At 40.0% G+C, this 21199-nt stretch overlaps 1 protein-coding gene and 1 long non-coding RNA gene across 8 annotated transcripts in view; one reads left to right on the forward strand and one right to left on the reverse strand.

The window, feature by feature from the left end:
* Positions 1-21199, forward strand: part of Pde11 (Phosphodiesterase 11) — a 287160-nt gene that overhangs the window by 127961 nt on the left and 138000 nt on the right. For 3 of the 7 annotated variants that reach the window (XM_089739681.1, XM_089739689.1, XM_028184183.2), the window contains one exon: positions 506-827. The exons of the other annotated variants lie outside the window; for them this stretch is intronic. In XM_089739681.1, coding sequence (XP_089595807.1) covers positions 692-827 — 136 coding nt within the window. In that variant the 5' untranslated portion in view covers positions 506-691. The remainder of the gene's footprint in view (positions 1-505; positions 828-21199) is intronic. 7 annotated transcript variants of the gene reach the window in all.
* The window catches only part of LOC149503272 (uncharacterized), a 394089-nt gene that overhangs the window by 99578 nt on the left and 273312 nt on the right, over positions 1-21199 (reverse strand). The window lies entirely within an intron of this gene.

Consider the following 21199-nt stretch of genomic DNA (forward strand, 5'->3'; position numbering starts at 1 on the left):
AAATAATATTAAAAATATTCTAGTATGTTACAAATATTGATTTGAAATTGAATAGGACGTACCGGTCTGTCGTACGTCCTATTAAATTATAGATCGAACGTTAATGTCACGTTAGACCGGTTGTGTAAACTCTGTGGCCTCGATTCTATCGAACTGGCGGTACTTGTTATGTTTTTATGGCGTATCAATTAAAACGATAAGACACAATCTAGTCCTGTCAATGTAAATGATCGCGCAGCATCGAACGCTAACTTCCACTTTCATAACGTAATGCCGAAGTGGCCAGCGGGCTTACTACTCGTGTGTGTGTGTGTTTTTTAATTTGTCGCGACAACTAAACGGAAAGTACCGTACACAATGATGCGCTCAGTTCGAACTACTCACGTGTCTCTGCTCCACTTTGGCAGCGATCGTATCTGATTTCATTTTTATATCTGTTTTGTTATTGCCGCGAAGACGGGACGGGGATTTTTAAATTACAGTTTTTCTTTTTTTTTCTTTTCAGTTGGTTATGCGAGAGGTCAGCTCAATGTAGTGTTTGACTCAGAGTGTGATGGCTGCGGATGACGTAGTTTGTAGTGGTATTTTGTTACGGTGCTCGGTGTTAGTGAGTGGTCGGCGGTGAGTGTTTCGTGGCCAGTGCTGACGGTGATGTGACGGTCTATGGAAACGCCACGTTGAATGACGCGGAATGTTCACAAAGCACGGCAAGGCCGCAGAGCGGTGCCAACACCCCCACTCGCACAGGTGCCGTAAGAGAAAGAAGCAGGCGCCCCACACGCCCTGGAAATACTTGATGAATTGTCCACTCGTTAGGAAATGTTTTGGTATAGTATTTTTTGTTTATTTTTTATTTTTTAACAACGTATTCCAACATCCGGTTTTTTTTTTTTGGAACGAAGTTCCTTATGGGACGATGCGGAGGGGTACCCTAACCGGGAAAAAACGTCCGTAACGTAAGATTTTTATTAGTAATGCACACAGTGTACGACTTAACTTTTTAATAACGTACAAAAAATAACATATTTTTTATCATTCATTGACCACGATCTCAGAGGGTTCGTTTGCGCAATACACTAACTCTTATGCAAACAACCGTGAATGAAGTGTACCACAATAAGTTCGCACGTTACCAAATGACCGTGGGTTGTTGCGAAACCTCCAGTTTTATTTTCTTTATACCTCGAATAGAACTTAAAATTAATATTTTTATAATAAGAAACTTCGTTCCTATCCGGTGTCCCACGACACCACACATCTTTTTTTTACAATAACGACGTAGGTAGTTCGGATGTTATTAATATCGAAATCAACACAACATCTAATTAATACAATCTTATCTGTGTTTGTGTGTAAAATCATAGCAAACAGCTAGCACATCGATAAGATAACAAGAAATACTAGCTACTTGAAGAAGAAAAAAACTAGAATTTGCTAATAGAGTTGCTAAGTAAACGAATGAAATGTTCGTAGTTTCGCTTTGGTTCATTGTTCAGAGCTTGCAAATAAACGGTTATCTAAAATACATAAGAAAATCAACTTAACATTGAAAACATAGCCGAGACACATAATATATAAAAAAAAACACACACAAAGTCTTTGTAGCCTAGCTTACGAATACAACTAATTAAAAAAAATATCTAAATAATTCAAATGATTCAAAATTTAACAACTCTAAACATAAATTCAACTCAGTAATTTTATTCTTAAAATTTCAATTTTCATTTCTCGTTTTTTCACTTTAGACGGATACCAGGATCTGGTTTTAAACTCAAAAGCGTTTCCAAATTCATATTGAATACCATAAAAAACAAGTTAGCAAAGTTTGTTTTGGCAAGTTGATTTTTTTTTAACTTTACTATAATGGCGATTAGTAAAATGATGGTTTGCCTTCACTTTGTAAATAAGTTGGTGAAGTTTATATAACAGCAAATCTTAACTGAACTATTTCATCATTAAGCATTGTTTGGAACGCTTCCATCATTATCAGCCCACAGAGTATAATTATTACTAGTGGTTCCGCAGTAGTCGAAATTCGACTATAATTAATTGAAATTATAAGTTTGAACATTATTATGGTTCTATTGTCAAAGACAATTTATTATACTTCTATAATCACAGATTTCGCCAAGACTACACTTTAGACAAATATTAACAAAGACAAACAATATTTAATCTATTCTCAATTTGACCATAGACTTTATGCAATAAGAAAAGTTTGACAATAAACAAATATGTAGTATGTATGCGTGTGTGTGTCAAATACATGGTAGTGTGTGTAATGCTTTCTTTATTGATTCAATGTATCTTTTATGCATTATTTAAAAAATATATTAGCATTATGCACTCCTCTATATTGTCTATAAGTGTGGGAAATTTCATACTCCTCCGTCCACGCAATTTTCGTAAAAAGGGGTACAAAGTTTTTGCTTCACATATAGATATAGATAAGTATGAAATATTGTGAGACCTTGTGCATTAGTGTCACTGTCTTATCTATTTCTGCTGCGAAGTAATTGTGCATTAGGGCTGAAAGGATAGACGATAGTCCGATGTAATTGAGACTCCGATCTCATTTCTCCAGCTGGTTTCATTCACGTTTATCTGTTGTCTTCGGTAACAGCTGAACACCAGTTGCGTAAACTATTGTTCCACACGTGCGTCAAAGAAAATTATAGCACTTTAAATATTAAACGAATGTATAATTTTTGTTTGATTTTTTTTTTATTTTTTTTTTATTGCTTAGATGGATGGACGAGCTCACAGCCCACCTGATGTTAAGTGGTTACTGGAGCCCATAGACATCTACAACGTAAATGCGCCACCCACCTCGAGATATAAGTTCTAAGGTCTCAGTATAGTTACAACGGCTACCCCTCCCTTCGAACCGAAACGCATTACTGCTTCACGGCGGAAATAGGCGGGGTGGTGGTACCTACCCGTGCGGACTCCCAAGAGGTCCTACCACCAGTATAAATTAATTGATTAAAAAGAAAGGATATTTACAATAAAACTGTGTATTTTTGTGAACTTTAGAGAGCAGACAACAAAGGCAGTCAGACGCATACATCGTTTCGAAAAATTTGCATAATTCTTTCGTATTACACGGGTCATGTACCGTGCGGGATCATCATACATTCGACGCAAAAAGGCTATTAGTGATTTTCATTTTAGGTCTGTAGATAGGTACTTAATAAAAACACAACTAAATCCTAATTTTTAAGGCATTGTCTGTAAAAATAGCTAATATATCAAATCTACTAAATCTACAGTGGTTTTTACGGATGTCCGTTATAACTACGGAACCATGCACCCGATTGACTTGAAACTTGGTATCCATGTAGAAAATACATGTACTTAATGGATAGGCTAATATTTATATGAGTGTTGGACTCTCTAATAATGATGACGATAATAATGTTAATTTTAAATGCCCAGTGAAGCGGGCGAGTACGGCTAGTCTATATCTATATCTATACTAATATTATAAAGAGGAAAGATTTGTTTGTTTGTTTGTTTCGAATAGGCTCCGAAACTACTGGACCGATTTGAAAAAATCTTTTTCCATTAGAAGCCGACATTGTCCCTGATGAACATAGGCTACTTTTTAAAAAAAAAAAATTTTTTTTTTTTGTTTCATTGTGTTTTAATGTTTCCGAAGCGAAGCGAGGGCGGGTCGCTAGTATATTTATAAATCTATAGAAAAAACGACGAAAGCGTAATTTCTAAAAAATTTATCGATAATTTAATTTGGTCACCAAATTTCATTTTTACAATTTCTTTTTTATATCTAACAATCGAAAATTTAGAAAGACTTACCATACAATTGATTTCTTTATCGTGGAAACTTGATTTAGTTCCTAAATAAATCGGCAGTCATTTGGCAGATTGTAAAATTTAATTGAAAGTCTGAATTTATGACTCCGTCTGGATGGCGAGAAGTTTTCATTGAGTTTCTAATATTTTAGTAATAAAATTTTAAACTGTATGAATTGGGTGAATATTACCATGATTTGTTCAGAGAAAATTAAAAGTTCAAAGAAAATAAAAAAGCGGACAATTCGCTGAGGGTAATGTGCATTAAACTACAGCCACCGATTCACGTTTTTTCTTTTTAACAACTTGGTTACCAGACGTACGTTCTGTACACAATTAAATAAATTTATCTGAGATTTTTTCAATCTTTCTTCTAATTTTATTTTTCCTTTAATGCTTAATTCTAACTATTAACATGAGTAAAAATAATATCATTTCGGTTCAGATATTTCTCTATTGGCCTCGAATTTTTTATCCCATCCAACTTGCGTTTCTAACCTACCCTTATTGACGTACATATCTCTGAACGGATTTAAATATTCTTTCTAATTCATGTTAATAGTTACTGTTATTCTGTTTGAACTGAATTACAACTTTACAATCTAATGTCACGAAGCTCAAGCGAATGTTTTTGTAATTGCCTTTGAGTTGAACTGTGCTAATGGAACGGATACATAGTCATTTAAATTGTAATTTGGTACAGTCGCGACAGAATAATCCTTGCAATCATAATTTCCTTATAATGAAACACTTATTTTTATCGTTTTGAAAACATTTAAGATGTATATAATAGAAATAATGTTACTAGTTTAATAATGCTTGGTAATAGAGTACTTGTTTAGTGGCTTTGGATTTTATTAATAAGGTTGAAACAATAACTGTTTGTTACCTCAGGAAAGGACCTTGTATTGTAAAACATCATAATTCTGGTTTACACAATGATGACTGATGACTTAACGCACCAAGATAATTTATGTCAGTGGATCAATGACTTTAACTAGGCGCTTGTAATTGATTTTGTGGGTGGGTGTCTAATTAATTCGTGTACCGTAATATCCTCTGCCATTAAACTTGTAAATACTTTTTGATTCTTGTTCAATTTGGGTCTATAGTATTGAGTATTAAAAGGTGTTGTGCACCCACAGACACAGCCCACTGAGTTTTTCGCCGGATCTTCTCAGTGGGTCACGTTTCCGATCCGGTGGTAGATTCGGCGAAGTTCTGCTCTTGCTAGGGTTAATGTTAGGAACGACGTCAGGTTTGAGCCCCGTGAGCTCAAATGCTAGTTAAGGTTACGCTGAAATGGTCTCTCAAGAGTATTAGATTAGGTAGGAAAAAAAAGGTGTTATGCATTTATTCACTTATCTTTTGTCTGTCTATCTATCTATGTAATGGATTTATTAACGACATTTTCACGAATTTCAAGACGTCTAACTTTAATATTTGCACTGTTTTCGAGGGCCAATGACGAAATTATCGTTTTCAGTTGGGCTTCTTGCTTGGAAATAGAATTCAGCTTGCTATTTAAGTTTATTTCTTAAACTACGTATTTCTATGGAAATGTTGAAATAGCTTCAACTAAAATCTCTATTTATTCCTTTTTTTATTTATTTCTTAATGACTATTTTTTTTATTGCTTAGATAGTTGGATGAGCTCATGGCCCACCTCGTATTAAATGGTTTCCAGAGCCCATAGACATCAACAACCTAAATATTACAAACCACCTTGAGACACGACTTCACAATTTTACAGTACAAGATTACAAATTAGGCTACCTTTAGGCTCACCCTTCAAACTGAAACGTATTTTTGGTTCGAGGCAGAACAGTTGGGATAGTGATAACTACTCGTGTGGGCTCACAATACGCCCGACCACCAGTAGTGGCAGTAGTAGACAAATCAGTATATACTTTGCGTGTTTCATATTTATTCCACTACGTTTCTCCTTGATCGTGGAGGTCTTCATGAACATTTGATAAGAATGTGTTTTCTTTGAAAATTTGGTCTTATACGATTACAAAGTTTTACACTATAAAGCTAGTGTCACACACACTGTAAACACTACATTTATACACGTGTTACACTTTAAAACTAGTATCTTCAAACTTTAAGCTTAACAGTGTCACTCTCCGGTTTTGAAAGGGATGGAATACACATTGTCTGGTTTTTAGTTTTCATCAAGCTCAATGCAAACAAAACAGTTTATTTTCTATTCAGTCAACGGACTCACTACAGCTATCTGATACAGACAAAAACTAAGGTAAAATCCGGTCTCCCTAGCTGTGACTCATGACTTGTACTGCCAAGTTCCGCATTGGTATGCGAAAACATTAACGCAACCACGATTTTCCTTTGATTTATTTAACCGTGTAAAGAATTTTGTTTCTACTTCGACAAAGGGAATTTGATTAAAAACGATTAAGTTATTTTTACCATTTCGAAACCTACAAACATTGACAGGAAAAAATATTGTACATCTTCTATATATTAATACGTGAAGCAAAAACTTTGTATCCCTTTTTACGAAAATTGCGCGGACGGAGGAGTATGAAATTTTCCACACTTATAGAGAATATAGAGAAGAAGTGCACAAAGCTAATATTTTTTTAAATAATGCATAAAAGATGCGTTAAATCAATAAAGAAAACATTACACACACTACATACCATGTATTTGACGCACACACGCATGCATACTATTTATTGTCAAACTTTTGTATGACGTCTGTGGTCAAATTGAGAAAAGATTAAATATTGTTTGTCTTTATTAATATTTTTTTATAGTGTAGCCTTGGCGAAATTTGTGATTATAGAAGTATACAATACAATCTTAATAGTGTACAAACTTGCAATTCCAATTAATTATAGTCGAATTTCGTCTTTTTTTTTTTTTTTTTTTTTTTTTCCTACCTAAGCTGATAGCCCTAGCGGCTATGTCAGCGTAACCCTAACTTTAGTAGGTGAGCTCACGGGGCTCAAACCTGACGATGTTGCTAACACGAACCCTAGCAAGAGTCGTGCTTCGCAGAATCTACCACCGGATCGGAAACGCGACCCACTGAGAAGATCCGGCGAGAAACTCAGTGGGCTGTGTCTGAGAGTTAATTTACTCGTCGAGCCCTTCGTCGCAAGCGACGGGTTCGACGAGAACGGTGACCGGTGCTTGAAGTACCTAAAAGCACCGTTAGTGGATCGGGAGGATCCGAGATAATGTGTTTTGGGCGACGTCGACTGCTTTCCATTCTGTCCGCAGGATCGGGAATGTAGTTACCGGCGGCCACGATGAGAGGGTTCTCGTGTCGTGCCGCTTTATCGAAGTGGCGCATGGACGCCGACTGAAGATACTTACTGATGGACTCTAAGTCCAGGTCGTCATGGAGGTCGACGTTCCTGACGAACCACGGGGCTCCGACGGCTATCCTGCAAAAACGGGATTGAATAATTTGAAATGTTTTTAGGTGTATGCGGGCCGCGTGAGCGAACACTACACTTGCATAGGTCATGACGGGGCGTATGCAAGTTTTGTAGAGTGTCACCTTATTTCTAAGGGACATTTTACTTCGCCTACATATCATCGGGTAGAGACGTCCTAGAATGAAGGCGGCACGGTCGCGTACCGTCTTAATGTGGGGGCGGAATGTCATCCTACTGTCGAGGGTGACGCCTAAGTACTTGACCTTCGGGGCCCACGGTATGGGCTGGTCGAACATCGTGATTGGGCGAACGGCGGGGGCGGGGGTGTTGACGCGCCTAGTCGGGAGAGGGATGCTCAGCGTGGTGTTCGGAGGGCGACCCCTTTTGAAGAGCACCGCTGTGCTTTTCGTGGGGTTGATGTCGATGCGCCACTTCCGGAACCACTGTCCCATGGTGGTAGCTGCGGTCTGAAGTCGTCGATGAAGCAACGCCTTCTTCCTACACGAGTAGTAGATGGCGGTGTCATCGGCGAAGAGCGCCAGATGGGTCTCCGGAGACCGGGGTATATCATTGATATACAAACTGAATAGTAACGGGGAGAGGGCGGAGCCTTGCGGGACTCCGGCTGTGACGTGACGGGGCCGGGAACGCGTTCCCTCGACTCGATATCGGAACGAACGGTTCGACAAGTAGTCTCGTATGATGAGCACGAGTCTGTCTGGCACTCCCATGTTATACAGTTTGTATATCAAACCGTTGTGCCAGACTTTGTCGAACGCCTTCGCTATATCGAAGAAGAGGGCTCCTGTCGGAATGGGTTTCCGCCTGTTCAGCCCTAGTAAGATGTGCTCCGTGAGGCGGTGCACTTGATGGACGCACGAGTGTCTGGCGCGGAATCCAAACTGCTCGTCTATAAGAATTTTATTCGCGGATACGAAATCCCAGAGGCGTTTACGAAGGAGCCGTTCGTATAATTTGCCTATCGCCGGGAGGAGACTGATGGGGCGGTAACTCGCGGTTTCGTTATTCGGTTTGCCCGGCTTGTGTATGCCGATAACGTCCGCTTCTTTCCACGCCGCGGGAAAGATGCAGTTCGTCATAGCAGCATTTAATATCGTGGCCAACATCGTTATCAGTTGGGCTGGTAACAGTTTTAGCGCGCGGTTGCGGATGCCGTCGGAGCCGGGAGCTTTCCGTGGTTGTAGGCTATCGATCGCCTCCTTAACCTCGGAAGTGGTAATGGGGGGTAACGCGTCCGAGGGCGGCAGGGAAGCTCTGCGCTCGACCTCCCTGTCGACGAACTCGGTGTGTTCGGGGTCCGCGTGTTGAGTGCTGGTGGTGCACTGCTCTTGCAGTGCATCGGCCAGCAACTCTGCCTTGTCATCGTCATCGTAAGCCGGTGGTTGGCCTGAGGGGCGTACGAGAGGCGGCATAGTGACGATAGTTTCGGACTTGAGGGTCCTAGCTAGTCGCCAGTATGCTTGGTGAGTGGGCGCGAGTTCTTCTAAATAACTATCCCAGTTTTCGTTTCGGGCGTCGCTTAAGCGGGATTTGACCTCCCGCTGTAAGCGACGCATCCGAGTCCGGTTTGAATCCGTGGGATATCGATCGTAGGCCCGGATTGCCGCGTTCCTAACTCTTACGAGGTCCCTAAGATCGGGGGAAAGTCTGATGCGGTGGAAGCAGTCCTCCACATCGACTTGTTTCGAGGATCTTATGATCGCCGTCGAGACGTGATCAGTGAAGATGTTTATGGATTCGACGGTATCCTCGGGGGATGGAGTTGAATCCGGGCCGCAAGGGAGGATTGGTGGAGCGGTGTCAGCTAAGCACGTGCCCAGCTTCTTCCAATCCACCATGGTCCTCGTATCTGGTTCGCGGTTGAGTGGGCGACCGAGCTGCATGACTACAGGTCGGTGGTCTGAGTCGAGTTCTGACATTGCCTCGATGGAGCGCAAGCGCAGAGTTACGTTCCTCAGCAGTGCCAGATCTATTGTGCTCGGACGACGCGCGGCGTTGTACGGATAGCACGTGGGGGTCGGGGGGTTGAATATTTCGAATGTGAGGTCGTCTATGAACGCGTCGAGACGCCTACCGTTCACATTCGTGCGATGGCAGTTCCACCTAGTGTGGTGGCAATTTAAATCGCCTGCCAGGATGACCGCGTCCCCCATACCGAGCAGTGTCTCGAGGTCACTGCTCAGGAGGGGTTTGTCAGGGGGGAGATAGACGGATGCGATGACGATCGGCTGGTGTCCCGTCAGCGCGATGCGGCACACTGACGCCTCGATATGTAAGAGCGAGGGAGTATCGAGAGGGACGCAGTGCAGGGCCCTCCTATAGTAAATGACAGTCCCGCCCTTGCGGGTGGAGAGTCTGTCATTCCTAACCATGACGTAATTCGCGACTTTGGGGTCGCGACGCGAGGGCTTTAGGAAGGTCTCCTGCACCAGAAGGATGTCGATGAGATTGTCACGGAGAAACTCATATACTTGGTCGCGCTGACGCGCGAGTCCGTTAGCATTATAAAATGCTAACTTTAAGGAACGCGGTTTTACCCTACCGTTGTTGGCCATTGATTACCGGTAATCAAGCCAGCGTACGCTGGACGGACTCGATGACGTCCATATGGTCGAACGTCGCGTATAGGCGGTCATCGGCCGTGACCGCCCTGCGCATGGCGTCGGCGAACGAGCGCATGCGATCTATATTTATCGCGGCGATATAATCCCGCACGATTGAAAAATCGTTTACGGCAGGCCGCGCGGGGCCGGGGCGAGGCGCGGGACCGGGCGCGAGGGCGGGGCGCGGCGCGAGCAGGGGCTGGGGTGCCGGTGGTTTCCCTGCCAACGTGAGCGGCAGCGGTTTTGCCCACGCGGAGACGGTGGGCACCGGTGCCGGCACGAAGGCAGGTTTCGGCGCGCGGGGCGCCGAAGTCTTTGGGCCGACGGTTTTCAGTGGCGCGTTGGCCAGACGCTTCCGCGGGGCCTTGGGGCATCCGCGGTAGTTGGCCGTGTGACCCTGCTTTTGGCAGAGCACACAGCTCGGCGGTTCGGTCGCGGTCTCCTTGACCCGCGAGCAGTCGGCTGTCGCGTGGTCACCGAGGCACTTTACGCACCGCGGACGCGCGTGGCAATTGCGCGCGGAGTGGCCATAAAGTTGGCACCTATGGCACTGCCCGGGAGTGCCTTTTTTGTGTGGGGCCTCGACGGTGACCCCTGATAAACCGCAAACGGTGCGGAGACTTGAGGCGATCCGTTTGCCTTCCGGAGTAGGTTCTAGCGCGACGAGAACCATGTTATACGGGAACTTGTCCCGACCGCTGTGCATACGGTGCACACTTACTATCGGGTACGCCTGCCCGATTAGGTTTTCCTTAATTAGCTCGACGTCGAGCTCCTTTGGTACTCCGCGTATTACTACGCGGAGCTCGCGGTCCTCCTGGAGTGCATAGGTGTGGTAACCTATGCTTTCTTTTCGGAGGTAAGATGTGAGGGCCCTATGGTCGCCCGGCGTTGCGACCTTAATTTGAATCCCGTGCGCGAGATTACGCGCTTGGGAGTAATTTATTTTATTGGCCGTAAGGGCCTGGGATACCCGGTTCCACGCTGATTTTTCCCGTAGGATTACGGGCGGGGGCGCGGTAATTTTATTGACGGGCGCGGGTTTCGGCGACGGGGTTGCGCGGCGAGGGGAGTCGGGTGAGACCACGACTTTAGGTCGCGACGCGTTCGCGGCCTTGGGCTGTTTTGGCGCTGTGGACGGTTCCACGGCACGGGCGCGTTTTTTGCCGCGCGTGACGGTTTTGAACCCATCGGAGGTTCCGGGCTGCGGGCTCGTCGCGGACTCGAAGTCCATCTCCGATCCGGTATCGGAGTCTGAACCGGAGTTGGCGATTGACGACGCGACGGACGAGATCGGTGTAAACGTCGCGGGTGCGTTAGGCGCCTCGCTGGCGCTAGGCGCTTCATGAGTCGCTACGTGAATACGTGCGCTCGAAATGGATTTGGGGGCGGGGCATGTTTGTGCGGCTCTGAACGACGCGGCGAGGGACGCGGGCGGGGGGGAACTTGCGCGGGCGGCCCTGTAGGCCGCGAATTCGGCCGTGAGGTTAGATAGGACCGGGTACTTCTCGGCAAGTAACCCGAGAAACCCTAATAACTCTTCTTCCATGGTTTCTTTTGCCCGGGGGGGGCGTCCCCGGGACTTAAGGCACACTCGCCGAAAGGCGAGTCCCCTGAGTAGGAGTTCACCCCCTGAGCTTTACCAGCTCCAAGGGGGGGGAGTGCCTTTGCCGTGAAAACGGCAGTCGGCTGGGAATTGGGGTGGAAAGTTGGGAAGGTAGGGCTCCACTGGGTTGTGAGAATGCCACAACAAGCGGTGATCTCAGTGGAGTTTTAGTCTCGAAAGAGACTGTTTTTCACGCCGAATAAATAATTAAATTTAATAAATGAGATGAGTGAAATGATAGTGTGAAGTTGTCGTTGCGAGTGCACAATCAACAAGCTCGAATCGCTTTTACGACACAAGGTCGCGACGCCAGCGATAGTGCGTCAAGAATTCGCAACAATGCCGCGATCGGTGCGACAACGACAATGCAACGAAACTCGAGACACAAGATCGCGACGGCAGCGACAATTTTTCGCAAAAACGCGTCCGGACTGTACGGCGATGCAATCGGAACTGTGAGGGACCTCTAGTTTAATGTAATTCTTCGAATGATTTCTTGTAGGTGACAAGATAAGTTTTCTACTATTTAGGTTCCTGGTAATGCTAACACTTAAAGTCCTTCGTGAATGAATTCCAATGATCAACTTGTGTATTATATATAGTAAAAAATGCGTAGAAATGTCTACCTATACTTAACCAAATTATACAAATTAGATACCGAATAGGGTTGCCTCTATGCGAGTCGGGGTGTTTACTTGTTGCGTAGTGAGTTCTGCAGTGACGTATATCGTTCAAACTAGTTCGTCCATCACGTCATATTAAGTGCAGCCCTGATCATGTTCTGCGTATCCGCCGTTATCTGTAGGTAGCACCAAAACAGGATTTAAAATACAGTCAAACCTGGATAAGCGAGAGTTCAAGGGAGCACAATCTCATTCTCGCTTATAGAGGTTTCTCACTAACCCGAGTTTCTCGCTAATGCTGCCTCTGAATTTCATTTCGCGACTTTCCGTATTCAAACGCATTCACTATTTTAAGTTTATCACTTAATGACAGTACTTTAATTTTCCGTTTTGACATGATGCAGAACAGAACTTTCCTTCGCAATTGATTAACGATAAACTGAGTAAGGCCGACAAACAGGACGGTCCACAGGCACACGTGTCCAGTCGAAAAGAATGCGATAAAATAACAATTTTATTTAGTTCCACGAAATCGAATAGGTTCAATATTGACGAGAAGAAAATACAAAAACAATGGTAGGAAGTTCCACGAAAGTTAAGAATGAGTCATAAAATAGCAGATGTTAAATTTGTAATTTGTTTTGTCATTTGTTCCTCCTAAATAATATAAATAAATAAAGCTCGACTGTCGCTTATAGAGGTATAGATAAGTAGCACTCTCACTTACGGAGGTCCATGAGGGAAAAATGACTCTCTCTTACACAGGTTTCTGTTTCTCGCTAATAGAGGTTTTGGGAGCTTAAAATGACGGGTCCTGGCTATTACTCTCACTTATAGAGTTTTCTCACTTATCCAGTTCTCGCTTATCCAGGTTTGACTGTATATCTATACTAATATACCTAGTCAGGTCATAAATTCTGTCACATGTTTAATGTAAAATAATTGAAACAAGTTTATTCATTATGTAACCATTCATATGCCAAAATGAACTTAACAAAACATAGATTCTTATGACACTAAAGTTTATTCAAAATGACCTCCGTGATTTTGAATACAGGCCTTCAATCTGCGCGGCCAGTCGTCTATCGCAGCACGAACGAGGTCCATGACAATATCGGCGGCTGCCTTAATCAAGGATGTCTTGAGTGACTCCAAATTGGAATGAGGCTTTGAGCACGCCTTTTCCTCCAAGTGTTGCCATATCTTGTAATCTAATGGATTCAAATCTGGACTGGAGGAGGGCCAGTCTTCGTGCCGGATGAAGTCGAATTCACGCGCCGCCAGCCAGTCTTGTGTGCTCTTCGCTCTATGAGCTGGCGCAGAATCTTGTTGGAATACCCAGTGCCTGTTATTGAACATGGTATGAGAAACAGGTTCCACAAGGTTCGTCAGGACTGTATTTTGATACACAACTGCATTCGTTTTTACACCTTTCTCACAAAAATGTACCTCTGTTAAGCCCCAATAAGAAACTCCCAACTATACCATGAGCGAGGATGGAAAATGACCTCGTTGGACACGCGGAATACGGTTGCTCGCTTCTTCACTACTGTGTGCGTACACCTTATCATTTTGTTTGTTGTAGCTCTCTTCTACGGTAAAAATTTTTTCATCCGAAAAAATAATTTCCCGATATTTTTTTCCCGCGTACCGCTTCAGCAAAGCGCGGCATCTCTTCAGTCTCAGGTTCATTAGACGAGCATTCAAACGATGTCCTGTTTTTCTTCGATATGCCCGAAGCCCTAAGTCTTCATTTAACACCCTTTTCACCGTGGTTCTGCTTAACCCCATCTGAAGGGCCAACAGTTTCTGCTTACGTTTGGGATTACTTTGAATTCGCGCCTTCACAGCTTTGATCACTGCTGGATTCCTAACAGACCGAGAGCGACCACTTCTTGACCTGTCATCTACACTAGAGTCTTCATTGTATCGATTGATGGTACGATAAACGATTCTTTTGGTTATATTCAAATTTTTCAGTATGTTAAAAATTTGAATTGGCGCGTAACCGCAACAATGCAACGCAATAACTACAACACCGTCTTCTTTAAGCGTCCACTCCATATTTAAAAATGAGTAAAATTCTAAAAAGTATAGATTTTTATTTTCATGAACAATTCGAAATTCGAATTCAATAAACTTTTTTGTGGCCAGCATTCTAAAAGAAAAGTTTTTACTGTGTGACAATACTTATGACCTAACTAGTTATAAATCTACAGTGGTTTTTACGGATGTTTCGTAATAACTACTGAACCATGCATCCGATTGACTTGAAACTTAGTATTCGTGTAGAAAATACATGTACTTAATGGATAGGCTAATATTTATATGAGTGTTGGACACTAATAATAATGTCAATTTTACATGCCCAGCGAAGAGGGCGAGTACGGCTAGTACTGTATAACAACGTGCAGAAAAGTTAAATTATTATGTGTTCAATTATTACTCAGAAAATTAATGTTCGTCTCCGCGTTGATTTTTTGTTTGTTTACAATAGCCGTCATTAATGGAGTTGCTAGCTCACCACTTAAATATACAAAATACAAATAATCCATATTTGCAGGTACCTAATATGCAAGTATTATAACGAAAAATTTACATTAGTCAGATTTGATCGATTTCAAATTACATAAATCAAATTGGATCAGAAAAAAAAAACTTCAACTATACCGGGCCCAATTCCTAATCCCGACCTGTTGGAAAGGTATTTGGTATTCGAGTATCATGCTTCTTGCATAGGCTTCTTTAAAGAAGCTACAAAAGAATTCATTTAAAAAAGTACTGAACATTTTAAGTCTTAAAACAGTTCCAAGGTCCAAATACATTACCTAATTAGTAAAGAAATTAACAAAATGCTCCAATAAAGTTTCATCGGACAATAACATTGCATCAACCCCGAGCAAACTTAATACAACGCTGGTAATGAAACCCAACTGAGAGACCTCACTTAGTGACATTTTATTGTTCTACCTGTTGTTTGCCTACATCTAGAAATCCCGTCTTGAATGGATTTAATTCAATTTACCTAGATACTTTGAGACACGTTTGCGAGATCTCAGAGATTTGTTGAGAAATAGTGGTAACGTACACCTTTAGAAATAGTTATGTGCTATAAAAGAGCAACAGAATAAAAACAGAAAAAAGATATAATGAGTAACACTAATAACCTATAAAATTCCAATATTTGCGCGTCAGCTCATTCCATACCTAAAGCCATATCAATTTATTACTAAAACATCCTTGCTTTTAACCGAAAATAAATTTCGCTTTTAAAGGGATTTTAATGTTTGATCTAGCAAAAATTATCACTGACGCTGCCAATAGTGTTCTTCTACAATTTGCAATGTTATTTTCTCGCCTCAAACGTATTTGCACATAGCAAATTACAAAAGTCTTTGCTTTTTGTGGTCAAAGCATGGTAGAAACTCTATTTAAAACAAGGCTTTGGCGAAAACCGTTTTCAAAACCCACAACATCCTTGTAATCAAGTAGTTCTTGTTCCATAATTCTATTTGTAACACATAATAATCTGTACAGAATTGTTATGTACAACACAACACATGTACAACATACACGTTACAAATTTTTTGGGTACTTTATGTAAATTTTGTGTGAAAACCTTTTTTGTCTTCAAAAAGCCCGCATAAGCTCCTTATCCCGTAATATTTGTTCATAAAATGAGTATGTATCTGACCGTTGGCAGGCAAACAAGGTTGAAAATTGGTTTCCCCTGACTCTATCAGATTAGGTGTATTATGTACGTAAAATTGAGGTTCGATTTGAACATTTTCTGCAGCCTTATTAAAAGATACAAAAACGAAATAAAATATGAAAAATGATCGAAAATTGCGTACTACATTTTTATAAATGGCACTGTTAAATGTACTATTCAGTGGTGCCGTCTTCGACTTTGACTCGGAACCAGGGTACAATCAGTATCACTAACAATTAAACAAACAAAGTTATCAAATAAGACCCTATTTAATACAAACTATACTTAGTTTTGTTTCACAAAATTCATTTAGACTTTTTATTAATACGCTAGATATAATAATTGCTAGATCAGATATTGAAATCTCTTTAAAAGCCAAAGTGAAAAAAAAGTGTAGGGTTTCCAATCTATATATATAAAAATGAATTGCTGTTCGTTAGTCTCGCTAAAACTCGAGAACGGCTGAACCGATTTGGCTAATTTGATCTTGAATTATTTGTGGAAGTCCAGAGAAGGTTTAAAAGGTAGATAAATATGAAAATGCTCGGAATTATTAACATAACAATTTTAACATACATAACATAACAAAAATAACAATTTTGTTTTTCCTTTGATGTGTCCCCCGTCGGTCTTTTATTTATCGATTGAGGCACTACGAAGTCTGCCGGGTCAGCCAGTTTAATATATAATATAATACTAATAATATACATAACATGTTTTTTTTTCAAATACATCTTAATACAATTTAGATCAAATTGATTTTATTGATTTATTTAACCCATTCTTTAAGAAAACGTAAATAATCGCTTACCATTCAGCATACGAAGCCTTGGAAAATGATAAAAACAGTAAGATGAAATAATTCGGAGTCACAATGTTGACGAGGCTGAATCGACGTTTTGCTTTGTATAATTTGTATTCATAACAGCTTATGTTTGTCCTTCATCAAAATATTAAGTAATTTAACTTCCTTATCCGGGCTTGTTCGCTACAAATCGGAATGTCAGTTCCGTAAGCTACATAAATCTTCAATTTTAAATAAAATGAGCTCACGGAAAAAAATTGTTAAATTAAACTTATATTTATGTTGTGGATTATAAAAAAAATTGATAGATAGTTAGTTACAGATAAAGATTTTTAAGCAGGATGGTAAACGTGTTCTTGGCCTACAAACTATTGGGTGGTTATTGCATCCATTTTTTAACGGCTACCCGACCCATCAAAACGAAACGCATTACTGCTTGACGACAGAAATAGGCAGTGCGGTGGTGCCTACCCGTGCGAACTCAGAGACCCTACCACCAGTTTATTCATATGCGTAAATGAGATAATAAGTGCACAACTGCGTTATGAGTTTTAAAATTATATTGCTGTTTTCCCTCAAACCTTACCGAAGAAAGCACAAACGCGACTGCAGATACGTTCCCAGTTTAGTTTTTAAAAAAAATATATATATATTTTCGAGGCTCTTTGTCCTTAACGATTCCTGTTATAACTGAATCAACACACGGCCGAATCCCTAGCATTCACGATAAAACGAGGTACAAAAATTACCCAAAGAAGTATGTTTCAGTTACGAAGAGGCCAACTGTTAAATCTCGATATAAGAGGCATAAAATTCGTACACATTTTAACATTTTCAAAGTGAAAATTCTAGGGCAAAATTGAACTTAGTCTTTGGTCTGGTTTGGTCTTAGATGGGTATCTAAGCAAATAAAAAAAAATTCGCAGTTTATTCTTAGTACAACCAACCTTCGATGGGTCAAGGGCGATAGGTATCAAGAAATCTATGTTCTTCATACAATTAGCGATAGTCATAGTGGAGCGTGACCGGCTTCCATCAGTCTAAAATAAAGAATAATATGCAAAACGTGTTCCTCGAGCGGACGGTGCACGATTTTTCCTGGACGAATACATTAAGTTCGCTTAATATTCTATCCTGGGCTTACAGATTGCGTTACCGCGTCGCCTCTCACTGCATATTGCAACACCCGAGGGTGAAATACTATTTCGCACTGAGTCGCCTATACATAAAACGCCTTAACTTTTAAGCGGCAACACTGTAATAAAAGTTCCGGCGTTACTATCTAGAAAATGCTGGCTGTTTTACGATGGCTGGCTAGGAATCGTTAGACATTTCGCCTTTTCGCATTAAAAGTGAACAATTTCCAAAAAAATATTCGAAATTGAGTTGATATGTGTAAACGTTTGGTATGACCAGTATTTTTCTCATAAATACTGTGAAAAGAGCTTAGTTTAGTTTTAGTTTTGTTTTTATTTTACCTATGTTTTGACTACTATTAACAAAAGGAATACATAATTTTATCTTACTTTAAAAGACAGATAATGTAAATGGTAAAAAAAATTACATGTTAAACCTTTAAAACACTCTCCTGTAAAATTAGTAAGTGTTGAGGTTATACAGTTTTAATGCGAGAATACTTGCTTATTCTTTGAAGTATTCAGTACAAAGTATACTGTAAATAAATGCTTGGTGTTAATTTGTAAAGTCTACAGTCATATTGGATATTTCGAATTTATTTCGATTCATTGCAAACATTGCATTTAAAGTTTGATTTTTGAATCGGTAAGATTCATGTTCCGCCGTCAGCTACTTTATGTGGAAATTGTATACGCATGCTCAAGTCTTTGGCGGTTGCAACTTGAGACGAGAGTTGGCTAAGTTCTTTGCCTAGTAAACAGACCGAGACTTGTGTTTAGTAACATTATTATTCTACCTAGTGTTTCTCGTTTAAAACACCAGGTTTTTTGAGTTTTATGAAAATTAAGTAAATAGTAATTATTTAGAATTTTTGTTTTAAGTTTCGAATTATTTAAGATTTAAATAACGTATTTAAAGAACGAAGGTTGCTGACATAGCCCGTAGAATTAGTGAACTGAAGTGGCAATGGGCCGGCCACATAGCACGAAGAGAGGACGGTCGATGGGGCAGAAAAATCCTGGAGTGGCGACCACGTACTGGCAAACGCAGTGTGGGACGGCCACCTACTATGATGGACCGACGACCTAGTAAAAAGCGCTGGGTCTCGTTGGATGCAGGTGGCAATGGACCGGTCGCACTGGAAATCTATTGGAGAGGCCTATGTTCAGCAGTGGACGGCCATAGGCTGAAATGATGATGATGATGATGATGAAATAACGTATATTAAAATAATTACAATGATAAATGTAATACGTATCTTCCATTCGAAAAAAAAAAATATTCTAAATATTTTATGATAATCCGTCGATTTTAAGGATAATCACATCGTAATGTTTCGGATTATTTTTAAAATAAAGATTTAAAAATTAAATAAATTACTCGTATAAGCAGTCCAAGTAGCGTGAATAACATTGCACGTGGACATGTCGCGACCTCTGCTCTGTGAATTGAGAGTCGTTTGATGATTCGATCAATCAATCAATTTATAGAACGCATATTGTGCCGCAGACATGCTGCATCGTTTGAACATTAAGCGATGTTGTTGGAACATTCTTTTTAATACGCTTTTATTAGCTTCATACGTAGGTTAGTAGTATGTAACGGAATCTTTGGACATGATTTTGACCCCCTTCAAAACGTCGGATTAACTCGAAATTTGGCATACTTATTAATGACCGATGACAATTCAAATATTTTAAACAGTTTGACTTACTAGCATAATCAGGATTAGCGATTTTTTGTTTTCCTGAGACCCGGAGTGTCTGCGTCAAGACCAAGAAGGGAAACTACCAGGCGCGCCGATCACCTATTTCTCGGACAAGTTACCGACTGACTCAGATGATATTTTTGAAAAATTGAAAAAAAACGAATCCAACTAAAATATGAAAAATATATAATAGTTTAAAAAAACCAAAAAAATACACTTTTATTGAAAATCCAACAAAAAAATAGAAAAACAAAATTCAATTAAAAATAGTTGGTATCAATAGTTATAAATATTTTGATAATATCCTGAAAAGCACCCCACGCTATTTTTACTTCAAATTTATAAACATTTATTTTCTGTTTTTTAGTTGGAGTTTCTATAAAAGCGTAATTTGTTAGTTTTTTTTAACTTTTTTTTTTTTTATAAAACATCTTTAAAACTTCAATTTAATTAAGTTATCAGGTTTAAAGTCGACATGAATATTATTTTGTCATCAATTTTAAGTTTTAAATTCCGCGCGCTCTGACAGTACACGGAAGTTTTCCGTGATCACGAAGTAATGCGGTAGGCGATTTAAAAACAAAAAAAAAACCCAATTGATTTTGATAGTTATGTAAAAACATTGAATATAATAATATTTTATTATACGTACTTGCTTAAACATCACAAATGTTAGATTATCTCATTTAAACAATTACAACAACTCTAACGATACATTTTTCTGGATTTATCTTCACCGGCCTTTCAAAAACATTAATTATAATAAAATAACAAAACACACTATCGATATACATACATATCGACGCTTGAAAGTCAAACGTGACTAAGCGACAATAACTGCTTTGTACATAAATGATATCCAATAACCATATTCGATGTGCAAAAAAAATATATTTCTAGGTCTATTAAAATCATTACAATCCTACAGCTACTAGCTAGATTCTACTACAGCTAGATTCGGTAAAATAAATTTTGTTTTCAGGTATTTCAACTTTAAATTAGTCTACTGTAAAGTTCAAGCATTGTCGCTTAGTCATGTTTTCCTTTCAAGCGTCGATATGTATTGTATGAACATTAGACAGTAGCGAGTGATAAAAAAAACAAAAAACATTTGAAAGACTTTGATTTCAACTTCGGACCACAATTCTCGATTTGAACAGTCTCTGTAAAATTCATAATCGTGAAATTCGATAGGCCCGTGCACAGCGCTCTCTACATCGTCAGTTTTTCTGAATAATGCATGACTTTGATTCCATCTTGAATAATGATTTGCTAGTCGATACCTACAACTTACGTTGCGCACTATTTATCGAGTTCGAAAACAGCCAATTCAAACTGAAATAACCGATTAAGATTTGTCAAAAATATTACATATTGAAAGTTTGACATTTCGTTTAATGGTTTAGGTAAACCTATTCTAAGATGTCATATGTAATTACTATTTTCGATTCCTTAAACATACCTAAGTATTTAGTCTATTAATATAATAAAAGATATACTTATTGTTCTTTTTAAAAGACGAGTCTTTTTAAGGTATTTTAGATTAAACATTGTAATTATCTGGAGAAAATAAATCTTCATTAACAAAACTACTTACGAACGTAATTGAGACGTGCCCACGCATTTCTAAATGTGCAGTTTGTCCCAAACGCCCCGGCTTTGTGGAGATCAATCGTTCTTACTAATGGCCTTGTCACTGTTATTATTTACATTGCAATCATAATCAAGCACGTCTGCTAACGCTGATCTAGTCTT

This window comes from Bombyx mandarina, chromosome 03 (genome assembly GCF_030267445.1).
Source record: "Bombyx mandarina strain Sakado chromosome 03, ASM3026744v2".
In the NCBI taxonomy this organism is placed as follows: Eukaryota; Metazoa; Arthropoda; class Insecta; order Lepidoptera; family Bombycidae; genus Bombyx; species Bombyx mandarina.